Source organism: Myotis myotis, unplaced genomic scaffold, assembly GCF_014108235.1.
Source record: "Myotis myotis isolate mMyoMyo1 unplaced genomic scaffold, mMyoMyo1.p scaffold_m19_p_9, whole genome shotgun sequence".
NCBI classification, from domain to species: domain Eukaryota; kingdom Metazoa; phylum Chordata; class Mammalia; order Chiroptera; family Vespertilionidae; genus Myotis; species Myotis myotis.
The window spans coordinates 79,112,727-79,125,265 of NW_023416401.1; the positions used below are offsets into that span (position 1 = coordinate 79,112,727).

Sequence of the window (12,539 nt, forward strand, 5' to 3'; positions counted from 1 at the left end):
GAGCACTGACTGTCCTCTTCCGCGTCCCCGCGGCCTCCCAGAGGCGGCACTATGTTTTTCGTGATGCAGGAGGGGCTCTTTTAAACTTGGATTTCCTTTCCAAGGATAACTCTCGCCTGTGGCCCAAGCCCCAGCTCAGCAGGGCCCCGAGCCCTCCCTCCAGAGAGCACAGGATTTGTGGCTTAGGCCCTCCTGATTGACACATTCGGACAGCTTAATTCAAAGCCGTCGACACTTTCAAGACCCCCTGGAAGCGCACAGCGGAGGGAAAGGGGTCATGGACTCGGTCGCCGCTGCTCCCCAGGCTGGCTGATCGGGTGCAAGTGTGCCTCCCGCAGCATCACGGCGCGGGTGGGTGTCACGCGCAGCTCTCCGCCAGCTCCCAAGCTTTAGACTCCGGGGGAGGGGAGGGGAAAATTCTTCCCGCTCCATCCGGAGAGCTGGGAGCACAGGGAGTCCAGAGAACCACGGGTCTTCCTAGGACCTGCCTAGGCCCCCCTCCCTGTTCCTGTACCTTCAGCCCATGCCCTGGGCGCTTACTGGCCCCAAACTGGGAACTCCTAGGTCAGGGCCTCCATGTGTCAGTTCAGGGCAAAACCTGGAGCTTTCTCTCTTCACCTGCTCTCTCCTGAGTCCCACCGAGGAGCTCCCCCTGAGCCTGCCACAGTCAGCCACACAGGCCGGGGAAGGCCAGATTGTGCTTCTGATGCAAGATAGACATGGAGAAGAGTTGACAGACAATTCCTCCCGCAGGCCGAAGAGTTCAAGGCTGCCTATCCCCTCCCCCTTAAATGGAGGGGAAAGGCCCCTTTCAGTGGTTTAACAAAGGCCCCCTGGAAGCCTCCCTGCTGTGTGAAAGGTGAGGTCAGGCAGCTCAGGTGTGGAAGGATTGGGGTTCCAGGACTGGAAGAAGAGAACCGTCTTTGGGGCAAAGGTCAGAAAGGGTTCTCACTCATCCTGTGTCACTTCAAAGAGGAGTGAGTTTGAGTGGGTGGGCCTGTTCTCGGGAGACAGACTCTACAACTTGCACCTCTTACAACACGGAACTCCTTACAACATTGTAAAGATTTCCTGCAAGCAGGATTGGGGGCTCAGTCAGAAATGGGACAGAGCAAACGCCTTGGGCCGGTCTCCCTACATCATGCTGAACGCTCAAGGTGCCTCTGGAAAGCTCAGACATGGGGCGCTGGCACCATGCTTCCCGTGCCCAGGGGAAGGGGTGGTAGAGGCAGCCACACGCTGACCATCTTGCCATGACCAACTTGAATCCTCTGATATCTTAGCAGTAATGGCAGTGGAGGTGGTAGTAACACGAAAATCCAAAGTAGTACTAGTACTATTACTGGTAAATATTCATCAGTTTGAAATGACTACCCGTCTGTATCCAAACCGGAAAGGTACAAGGGGCGAGGACAGCGGAGGGAGGGGAAGGTCCCAGGCCCAGCTGGGGTTGGGGCCGTTCGTGTGCGTGTACATGTACGTGTGTGTGTGTGTGTGTGTGTGTGTGTGTGTGTGTGTGTGTAGGGGGATGGGATGGGTTCCGGAGGAGGGCCGAAAGGGGAGGACAGAGGAAGGGGGTAGAGTTTCACCGAGGGGAGGGGGGCGCCGGGGTTCAGTGACGGGAACCAATGGGCTGCCAACTCGCGCGTCTCCGGCGCGACTGCCGAGATTGACGTGGAGGACACGTAAAATTGATCTTCACACGCCGCAGCCTCCCGGTCAGACGAATTTCTCTGAATCGGATGAAGTTCCCCCTAGGCCTGGGGTCGCGGGAGTGGAGAGTGTCTGGGGAGCGGGCGGCGGCGGCGGCGGCGGCGGGCCGGGGGACTGGCGGCAGGGCGCCTGGCGGCGCGGCACAGCGCGTTTCCAGCCCGCGGCCCGGCCGCCGCGGCTCTCGGCTCGCGCGCGCCCTCCCTCTATGCCTCTCCCGCGGCAGCGGCTCCCGAGCTCTCCCGTACTGCGCCGGGCCCAGCCCCGGCCGCCCCGGCGCCAGGCAGCTGGCGGGCCCGCGCGCCATGGGTAAGGGGCGGGCGGCCAGCCGGGCGCGGGAGGGCTGGCGAGGTGTATTGTGTCCTGGCGCTTCCTTTTCCGCTCGCCTGCTTTCCCTCGGAGTCCGGGTCGTGGGTCCCGGGCGAGCGCTGTTCTCCGCACATCCCTCCCTTCTGGGTGGGGTGGGGTTGGGGTAGATCGGCGCGTCCGGGGATGGAATGTCCGAAGCGAGACCCCCTCAAAAGGGCACGGAGGGCTGTAGTGCGCCCCGCCCTACCCCGGGGGCAGACCCAGGCTGTTGGCCCGCAGATTCTGGGTATCCGCCGGGCACTTCCCGAGTGGCGGCTCCTCGCTCAGTGCGACCACCCTGGCTAACCCGCTGGTGTTTTCTCCCCTCCGCTCACTGTCCTCTGGCGCGTCCGCAGAGCAGACGTACGGCGAGGTCAACCAGCTGGGCGGCGTGTTCGTCAACGGACGCCCCCTGCCCAACGCCATCCGCTTGCGCATCGTGGAGCTAGCGCAGCTGGGCATCCGACCCTGTGACATTAGCCGGCAACTCCGCGTTTCCCATGGCTGCGTGAGCAAGATCCTGGCGCGCTACAACGAGACCGGCTCCATCCTGCCCGGGGCCATCGGGGGCAGCAAACCCCGAGTCACCACCCCCAACGTGGTCAAGCACATCCGGGACTACAAGCAGGGCGACCCTGGAATCTTTGCCTGGGAGATCCGCGACCGGCTGCTGGCCGACGGCGTCTGCGACAAGTACAACGTGCCCTCGGTGAGCTCCATCAGCCGCATCCTGCGCAATAAGATTGGCAGCTTGGCGCAGCCCGGGCCCTACGAGGCGACCAAGCAGCCGCCGCCACAGCCGGCCCTGCCCTACAACCACATCTATCAGTACCCTTACCCCAGCCCCGTGTCCCCCAGCGGCGCCAAGATGGGCAGCCACCACGGGGTCCCGGGCACCGCCGGCCACGTCAGCATTCCCCGCTCTTGGCCCTCGGCGCACTCGGTCAGCAACATCCTGGGCATCCGGACGTTTATGGAGCAAACAGGTCAGTCGTGGAGGCCTTCTGGAGCCTTCTTGGAAGGGACAGAATTGAAGACAAGGGCTTGGGCATGAGGATGAGGGGTAACTCCTAGTCCTCCTTGGACCTGTTTTGGCTCAGGGAGGCTAGGGCTGGCCAGGGAGGTTGAGGGTCCGGGGCCTAATATGGGAGACATCTTGAACTTTTTATGACAAATGTGGAAAATATTTCCCGGAAGAGCAATCGCCGACCACAAATTTGGAGGCCTGAAATTGCCTTTTTTCCCCTTTATTCTTGCAAAAAATATGCAACCCCCCTATCGCCAGATCTAAGCCAAACAAACCTCAGTCAATTCCGTGGCCCTTTCTTAAGGGTCTTTCAGGATAACTTCACCGTTTTCCGAAAGGTTCTGTCCCTCCCAGGCCCAAAGGCTCTTTCCAGTAAAAGGCAAAGGGCCACCAGGCCGGTCTTATCTAGTGACCTCAGGCAGGCCTGGCGGCGCTGCAGGTTCTGGAGCTGGGATCTCCGGTGGTGGCGCCTCAGGACTCACAAGGATGTGCCCTTTGCCTGTAATTAGAACTCTGCACACTTGCTGGTCATCTCGCCCAGGGAGGAAGGAGGTGGAGTAGGGAGAGAAGACTGGGGGCGGCCTTGATGCGGGCCTCGGGGAGATGTGCCTGGGCCGGCCTGAGTGCCCATTTTCTCCGCACTGCCTCCTGTCCCAGCAGCTGGGGAAGGGATAGCAAGCTCTTACATGAGTAAGAAGAAAAGCTCACCGTAGCCCCAAAGAGGAGGGGGTCGGGCGGCTGAAAGATAGGAAAGCTTCGACCCAGCGGCAGTGGGGCGCCCTGCCCAGGCCTCACACAAGGTTTGTTTCTTCCGGTGGCTGGAACCCAGCCTGGGGGTGGGAGGTGAGGTGCACAACTTCCTCCAGAACGACCTGGGGGCAGCTGGCTGGGAGGTGGCCGAACCAGGTTTGCTCTCAGTTCTAGAACTTTCTCTGGGTTCCCCCAGCGCACCCGTGCGGAGGAGCAGACGAGTGCCCGGGCTGCCCTGGTGGCTGGGTTGGAGCCTCTTTGGGGAGATCCCGGGCATCTCCGGAGGCATTTCTGAGGAGAACTGTCTCCAAACCCTCTGGACACGTGTTGAGGTTTTGAGAAACCCATATAATTCTCAGGACATGCTTTGGATTTGAACTTGAACCTTTCCCGGCGCCACCTCTAGACATTGGAAAGGCACCTTGGCCGAGTGCGCCCAGCCCCATCTCACAGGCCATCTCCCCGCCGGAGACCCCTTGTTTTGCGGAAAGCGGGGCGCAGGCTTGGAGGAACGGGGAACAGCCTCTGCCCCACTAAGGAGTGAACTCTAAACCCTATGCCTGCACCCCCTCCCCCTCGGGCCGCTCTCCGAGCATCTGGAGGCCGCAGGTGTTGGGAGGACCCTGGGCCGCGCCCTCGGAGATGCGCTGAGTGCTTGTAGGCACTTGTGTCACTCTCCGTCTGGAGGGCCGCGCTCGCGCCCAGCGCAGATTCGGATGGGATGTCCCCACTAACCTGTCCCGTGTCCCCTCAGGGGCCCTGGCCGGGAGCGAAGGCGCCACTTACTCCCCCAAGATGGAAGACTGGGCCAGCGTGAACCGCTCGGCCTTCCCGGCCACCTCGGCAGTGAATGGGCTAGATAAACCAGCACTGGAGGCGGACATTAAATACACTCAGGTAACCAAGGGTCAGGGAAGGAGGTGTCCTTAACTGGAAGAGCAAAAGAGTTAGGGAGAGCGGGTGGAGGGAGAAAGAGACAGAGAGAAGAGAAAATTCCCCAGGCCTGGCAGCCCGGCCACCCAGGGCCCTCTCAGCATTTTCTCTCCTTTTCTCAAGCGCACTTTGGGGAAGCTGGCTTTTGAGGGGATTGCGTTGCCTTTTGCCAATATACTTTTGCTACAAAAACTGGAACCCAGAACACAGATGGCTGAGGCTCTCTTTAAACCCCAGCTGGGCTGGTGAATACCACGAAACCCCTCATCTCATTATTATTTATAAGAATTCGAGTGGAAATCACTTGGCCAGGGGCCTTCCTAGGAAAATTAGAGGCCAAGCGTTGCGTGGGCATGATTGAGGGGGCAGCAGGGGAAAGGAGAATCCCCCGTTTGTTCCGGTAACTGCACGTGCTGGGGAGTCGGCGGGTTCTCTGTGGCTGATGGTCTGTCCCTCTCCCTCCGCACAGTCGGCCTCCGGCCTCTCCGCAGTGGGCGGCTTCCTCCCAGCCTGCGCCTACCCGGCCTCCAGCCAGCATGGCGTGTACAGCGCGCCCGCCGGGGGCTACCTGGCCCCAGGCCCGCCCTGGCCGCCCGCACAGGCTCCCCCGCTGGCGTCCCCCGGGGCCAGCCTCACGGTGCACGGTGGGGAGCTCGCAGCAGCGATGACCTTCAAGCATCCCAGCCGAGAAGGTGAGCGGCACGGATGGGAATGGGTCGGATGAATGGAGAGAGGTTAGGAAGGGTGCAAGGAAGGGGGTGTGATCGCGGGAGAAGGTAGTGAGAGAGGTTTGGTACCCAGCCTAAACCCTTCCTTCGGGGTTAAACCTGTAGTTTCTGGGATCAGATTGATTTCTAACAGGTGTATGCCAATGAGCGTCCATAGAAAGATGGCAGAAGTTGAGAGATGCCTTAGGATTCCAGATTCCACCCTCCTCCTCTGAGAGAGAGAGAGAGAGAGAGAGAGAATGAGAGAGAGAGAGAGAGAGAGAGAGAGAGAGAGAGAAATTGGGTCAGGTTTGGATCTGGTTCTTGTGCCCTTGGCCAAGTTATTGCTTCTCTCTTCGAATCATTTCTCCATCCAAAGAAGAGTCTAGAACAGCGGTTCTCAACCTGTGGGTCGCGATCCCTTTGGGGGTTGAACGACCCCTATCGCTTAAGACCACCGGAAAACACATATATAATTACATATTGTTTTTGTGATTAATCACTATGCTTTAATTATGTTCAATTTATAACAATGAAAATACATCCTGCATATCAGATATTTACATTACGATTCATAACAGTAGCAACATTACAGTTATGAAGTAGCAAGGAAAATAATTTTATGGTTGGAGGGTCACCACAACATGAGGAACTGTATTAAAGGGTCACAGCATTAGGAAGGTTGAGAACCACTGGTCTAGAAGCATCATTCAGGTTCACCTTTCTGGGGCCTGAGGAGCTTTGCCTTCTGTGGTGGACCTGCCCAGGGCCTGGACCCGCACTGCCCATCTGTTTCTTCTCAGATTCCTTTTTTTTAATTGTGGCTGGGAGTCTTCTCTCCTCTTCTCCCTCCTTCATAAATGTACTCCATGAGAAGCCAAACTAACAGATTTGAGGCATTTAATAGCTGGTCAACAGTGTGAAGGGTGTCTTCTTACACTGACTCCCACGTTCTGTTTTTTTTTCTTTTTTTGCCCCTATAAATTGGGGAAAGCTCATCGGCTGTTGCCTGAGTCCTCATTTTCCTCAGCGGTGAAAGGAGTGGCTGGATTTGCTAATTTCGAAGAACCTGCCTGCAATAGGGTCTGTCACTAGAAATGTGTTACCCCAACTACCCTGCTAAAGGAAGGTCCCAGCCTCAGGGGGTCCCAGCCTCTGCGGGGAAGGAGGCTGAGCACAAACCTTGGGGTCAGGGGTGCTCCAGAAGGCTCTTTACAAGCCTGATCCACTTCAGACCTGCCAATGCAGAGTGGGGGCAGGCAAAAAGCTTTATTTCCTAGGAGACATAATAGCCTGATCTGAGAGAGAGAGAGAGAGAGAAAGAGAGAGAGAGAGAGAGAGAGAGAGAGAGAGAGAGAGAGAGAGAGAAGGAATTAAATTGCCATCAATAAGTCAAGTAAATCAATAAAAGACAAAAATATATATATTTTTTACTTTTATTTTTCCTAAAGGACAAACATTATGGGATATAAATTACCAAAATTGAGAATTAGAACTTCCTTAAGCTTTAAACTTAATTTAAAAATAAAATAACACAAGTTGATCATTTATAGGAAAATTCAAGTAAATGAAATTTAAAAAAACAGGGATTACAGCTCCTCTAAAGCTTTACAGTTAAGGGACAACAAGGATCTCATGCTGAGTGCTTTGCCCAGCGTCTCAAATCTACCTGCTTTCTGGACAACTGAAGTAATCTGTTAAATTAGAAATTGACATGGAATTTACCTCATCAAACAAATCATTAACTAAGCAGGTTCATTTGAATTAGAAGAGTGTATCTACAATTTTAAAAGATTTTGCCTGGGCTGATCGAAGGAGAAAGAAGACTTAGAAAAGGGCTTGCTATCTTCAGAGCGTACAATTTAGCCCGTGGCTAACACAGCCATTTTGTTCTGGGGCATTTCAAGCTCAACATTAGACACAAATTATGACCCGTAGGTAACAATCCAAAGGTAAAACACCCTTCTGAATTCTAAACTAGTTCAAGTTAATTGAGGTGGGGTTTCATTGGTGGTTGATTTTTTTTAGAAGACACTTTCCTTTCAGAAAAACAGAACCATTGAATGGCCCTTGTATTCATGTCTCTATTACCATTGTAGTCACTTTCTATTATGAAACATCTCACTAGTTCTCAAAGTCCATAGTAAGAATTAACTACATTAGTTATTAAATTAATAACTTAATTTCCTGATCCTCACAGTTCTTAAAAAACACAGGGAAAGGGTAACGGAATAAATTAGGTCCAACATTAAAAAATGATTTCTCAAACTGGCACACAAATGTTTGTGTTGAAACAAGGAACACAAATGAATAATGAGATTTACACACCTATTTGGGTTAAGAATTTTTATTCTCACTGGCAGAAAAGCTGACTTCAAAGATCTTCCACGCCCAATGGGTCTTTGAAAAATTACAAAGAAAGTGATCAGAATCAATGCCTTTTTTCTAATGATTGTTTTAAAATTATATTCAAACACACATCCCATAAGACAATTACTGTAGGGCTTACTCAGTTAATAAAAATGGTAGGAATAGCATTTACTGAATTGTTTTTTCAGTAGGAAATTTGTTTTTTCACTGAAAGCAATTTAATATCATGACTGCTTAGTAAAAACAAATACTTTTTGATCATCTAGTCCAGTGGTTCTCAACCTTGGCTGCACATTAGAATCACCTGGGAATCTTTTTAAAATCCTGATTTCTGGGCCTCATCCTCCGGGAATTCTGTTTGTTATGGGGCGAGGCCACAACATTAGTAACAAACAGAATTTCCGGAGGATGAGGCCCAGAAATCAGGATTTTAAAAAGATTCCCAGGTGATCCTAACGTGCAGCCAAGGTTGAGAATCACTGATCTAGTGCATATATCTTCCAAATCAGGTGCAAATGAACATTAGCGGTTACCATAAGGAAGTCACAATTAAGCACCAGAATTAAGCACCTATGGGTCGTAATTTGTTTTTCATGTTGAGCTTGAAATGCCCCAGAACAAAGTGGCTGTGTTAGGAAAGGGCTATATTGCTCTGAAGATAGCAAAATTAAGCCAAATTAAGCACCACAATTTATGTATTTTATCTTGGTAAAGAGTAATGCCTGTGGGTTCCCTATTAGGTAGGCAAGGAAGTATAATTTACATTTCCCATCCGTGAAAGAAAATTTCAATTCTTGGGACCCTAGAGGGACACCAATTCAAATGTCTTTTCATAGCCAGGCCAGGGCCCTCTCCTCCCCACCCCCACAGGTGACAGGCCCCACCAGAGGTTCCCTCCTGACCGCCGGTATTTACAGTGTGTTTTCAGAAATGTTCAAAACCTCCTAAAACCCTTCTTAGCGGGGATTTGGAACGACCAAGATTTGGAAATCAAATCTGTAAGATATTGCATACGTTCAAAGAAAAATTTGTTTATGTTTGTTACAGACAACTCGCAGCCTCCTTCCAGTTGTCTCAGCTCAGGATTCGTTCCTGAAAAATCGATCCTAAAAGCAAACTTTGCCAGAGAGCATTAGGGCGCTGGCGTTGCCCAACGCCCAGCCGCCTGCAACCAGGGTCTCACTTGACCCAGCCCTGGGAGACTCCAAGCGAGACTCCCGCTTTCTCCCGCCCCCACCCCCCTGGTCCCGGTGGCTCTGAAATCGCAGTCCCAAGATTTTAAAAACGCGTGTCCCCTAAGATTAAAACTCCTGCCAAGCGCCCAATGCCCTGGTGCCCCAGCCTCTGAGAACCAGACAGACAGACCCACGTTGGTTGCCCCCCGCCCCCCACCCCATCCTGCTGTGGGAAAGGAGGGGAGGAGGGGCCTATGGGGAGGGTCTGGGGTGGACGGCTGAAATTTTGACCTGCAGAGGGGGAGGGATCTGTCTCTGGGCTCCGGGTGTTTATTTTTCACGCCTTTGTCTCTAAGCCACCGGCCCTGGGCTGAGAAACCTCCCCCTCAGATGTTTTCTAAACAGGTCCTCACCTTGCAGTGTGTGTACAGGGTGGGAAAAAAGGTCGGAAAACTTCGTTGGCTGAGCGGCTACCACACAATTCAGAGAGTTGAGAGGAGGTGTGGGGTGGGGTAGGGGGGAGTGGAGGGGGTTACTCTGCCCTGGACAGGTCTTTAGACCCCTTCCAGCCCCTGAGAAACCTGATGTGCGTGCATGCCTGTGTGTGTGTGTGTGTGTGTGTGTGTGTGTGTGTGTGTGTGTGTGTGTACGTGCGTCCCTAGGGCAGGGGTGTGCGGCCCAGCTTCTCGAACCCACAGTAACCTGCCCCCGGGGCTGGGCAGGGGCAGCTGCAGGGGGAAAAACACTCCAGAATTCCCCCTCAACCCGAAGTGAGGCGCTCCAATGTCCCCCTTTACAGGAGGACTTGTTGCAGGGGTGGGGGTGGAGGGAGGGGAGGGGAACAAAGTTGAAAGCAGGCGCCTTCAGGTATAACCAAGCTTGAGCGTCCGGGGACTGAAATGGAAAGCCAGAGGTTGCGTCACTTTTCTGACGTCCAGTAGCCAAACCGGGGCCCTTATCACAAAGCCTAAATAACAGGGCCACGCGCAGAATGCCGCCTGGTGTGGCGAGCCTACCGTCACCGAATCCGGCGCCCCCAGGCCCAGGGCGCGCTGTGCCCACGGTGGTGAGAGAATCTGCTGCTCGGGCCGCGGTTAAAACGAAATCGGCCGCCCACTTAAAGCGCGTCCAGGCGGCCCGGAGCCCTCCCTCCACGGGGGGCATCTTTGGTGACCCGCTCCCCACGCGATGTCCCCCTGCTCGCCCACCCAGAGCTCCCGGAGCCGCTGGGAGCGACAAGGGGCCCGTCCGCGCGGCTGGGGTCTGGGGTGGGTGAGTCCAGGTCGGGGAGGAGGGCTGTGCGGGTCTCAGTTCCCTGCTCCCTTCCCCAGATCGGATCAATTCTGGGATTGGATCCGAGAACCTCCCGGGCCCCGCGGTGCGCGGGACGGCGGCACCTCCCTGCGCCCATAGCTGCTTTATTAAGCAGGAGCGGTGCAAAGGGAATTGTTCGGGCTCAGCGGTCTCGGGGCACCTGCAAATGGCCTGGCGAGGAGAGCCACTTGCTAGGCTGCCCGCGCCCGTGACTCCCTTCGGGGAGGAGGACGGCGGGCGCCAACCTTCGACGCGCACGTCCACCCGGGATCTTCGCGCTGTCCCTTTGGTTTGAGGGCGTCCTGGGCCCCCTGGTCTCTGACTCTGCGCGCGCCACGCAATGACCCGACGCCCCTGTGCTTCCTCCCGCAGTGGTCGATCGGAAGCCGCCCAGCCCCGGCGGCAAGGCCCCGGACAGCCTCAGTAGCTTGCACGGACTGCCCATCCCGGCCTCGACTTCCTAGGGGTAGCGCTGCCCCGAGCCCGAGCCGGGAGCAGGCGGCGGAGCGACCAGCGGACCCGGGCGCGCGCCTCGGCCCGGCAGCCGGGGCGGCACCGCAGGACCCGAGGACACGCCGAGGAGGTGCCGGAGCCGGCCCGCGGGGGCACGCCCCGGCAGCCCGCTCCCCCTGGCCCCGCGGCCACACTGAGGTCGTGGGCCAGGGTTTACAGGCTTTTCTGGACTTGGGCTTTCAACTGTTGTAACCTTGTTCCGACGTGGCCTCCCTCGGCCAGCCTTCTCCTCCTTCTCCCAGGATTGTTCGGCTCTCTCCCTCCCTCTTCCCCCTGCTTCCCTCTTTCCCTGCTCACCCTCGAGGCTCTTTTTTTTCTTCCTCCTTCCTCCCTACCCTACCTTCCTCTCCTGCCCCGTTTTCTCCTCTTCAGCGCCCCTGCTTTCCTCTCTCCTCTGTCTCCTGTGCTCCCTTCCCTGTGGTCAAACCTCGTCCACCACCTTCTCTCTTTGGAGCCTTTAACGGTCAATGATTATGTTTCTCCACCTCCCTCCTGCTTCCCTGACACCCAGGAGAGCCTCAGACGGTCTCCCCTCCAGCAGCCCCGGACCCTTTAGCCTCCAGCCTTATATCCCCCGGCCCTGATGGAGGTGTCTGGAACCTACAAAGAGAGGCCACAACCTTTTATATTTTTATAATAATGAACCGGAACAAAACCCCACGAATTTTCCCCTCCCTCCCCTCTTCCGGGATATATTGCCTGGAAAGCTGTATGTTCTCAGTGCCCAGTGACTGAACAACATTTTGCTTCCTCTGAGATACCCAACCTTCTTTGGGGTACGGGGAGGGGGCGCTGGGGCCATTGGCGTTTTCTCTAGTTGGAAATGTGAGCCCTGGAGGTGGCTCCCCCCTGCCCCCCCCCCCCCCCACCTAACCCGAGGGAATCTGGCGCACCGTAAATGCATAAGCACTATTTCTGGTGTTGGGAGGGACATTTGTTAATTTAAATTACAGACTGCTTCCGGGTACGAAGGTGCAATCTGGCTTCTGGTTTGCAAGGGATTGGGGGTCAGAAAACCCCCTGAAAGTATCTAGAACGAGACGCAAGAGCTGTTAATTTCTTCCAGGTTCAGGGGCACTGGTGGCAGGACCCTGGACATAAACTGCAACTGTTATAGTCATGAACGTGTCACTGGCGAGAGTCTGGCATCACCTGTTCAACCCAGAGGCCTTTGAATAAAGGAGAGCATCTGAAGGCTTTGTAAGAATGAACTGGTCTGTGTCCAGTCTAGAGTGCTGTGTAGGCATGCCTCACCTACTCAAACCCTGAGTTTGTGGCACAAACACTATTAAGACAAAATTATTTTATTGGTTTATTCATTAGCACTTACCGCCCAGGTTGGGCAGGAGGTGGAAGAGAAAGTGAAATGGGAGGAGCATTTTCCAGGACTCATCCCAGGAAACCCCAGGCGAGGCCTGGGAAAAGGAGGAAGAGAGGCAATATGCAGAAATCATCCTAAGATGAAGTTACTCGTGAGAGGAATAAAGTGGCCAAAAGGCAGTGAGCAAAAATGGAGGTCTTTTTCAGAACATTTCTAATTCTGAAAGCTAAGGGAAATTATTCGGGGCCGCCAAATGATCTAGGGCAGTGGTTCTCAACCTTCCTAATGCTGTGACCCTTTAATACAGTTCCTCATGTTGTGGTGACCCTCCAACCATAAAATTATTTTCCTTGCTACTTCATAACTGTAAT

General features: G+C 54.7%; 1 protein-coding gene across 1 annotated transcript; it reads left to right on the plus strand.

Moving 5' to 3' along the window:
* The first annotated feature begins 1,742 nt into the window (after nt 1-1,742).
* On the plus strand, nt 1,743-10,927 carry PAX1 (paired box 1). Its single transcript, XM_036322834.1, has 5 exons — nt 1,743-2,019; nt 2,415-3,044; nt 4,590-4,732; nt 5,238-5,460; nt 10,707-10,927. The coding sequence occupies exons 1-5, from the start codon at nt 1,743-1,745 to the stop codon at nt 10,796-10,798; spliced, it is 1,365 nt and encodes a 454-aa protein (XP_036178727.1). The 3' UTR covers nt 10,799-10,927.
* Nucleotides 10,928-12,539: the final 1,612 nt, after the last annotated feature.

Coding starts and splice junctions, on each gene's coding strand:
- PAX1 (XM_036322834.1), top strand. CDS start 1,743: ATGAAGTTCCCCCTAGGCCTGGGGTCGCGGGAGTGGAGAGTGTCTGGG. Junction 4,733..5,237: donor CGGACATTAAATACACTCAG/GTAACCAAGGGT, acceptor CCCTCCGCACAG/TCGGCCTCCGGCCTCTCCGC. Junction 5,461..10,706: donor CAAGCATCCCAGCCGAGAAG/GTGAGCGGCACG, acceptor TTCCTCCCGCAG/TGGTCGATCGGAAGCCGCCC.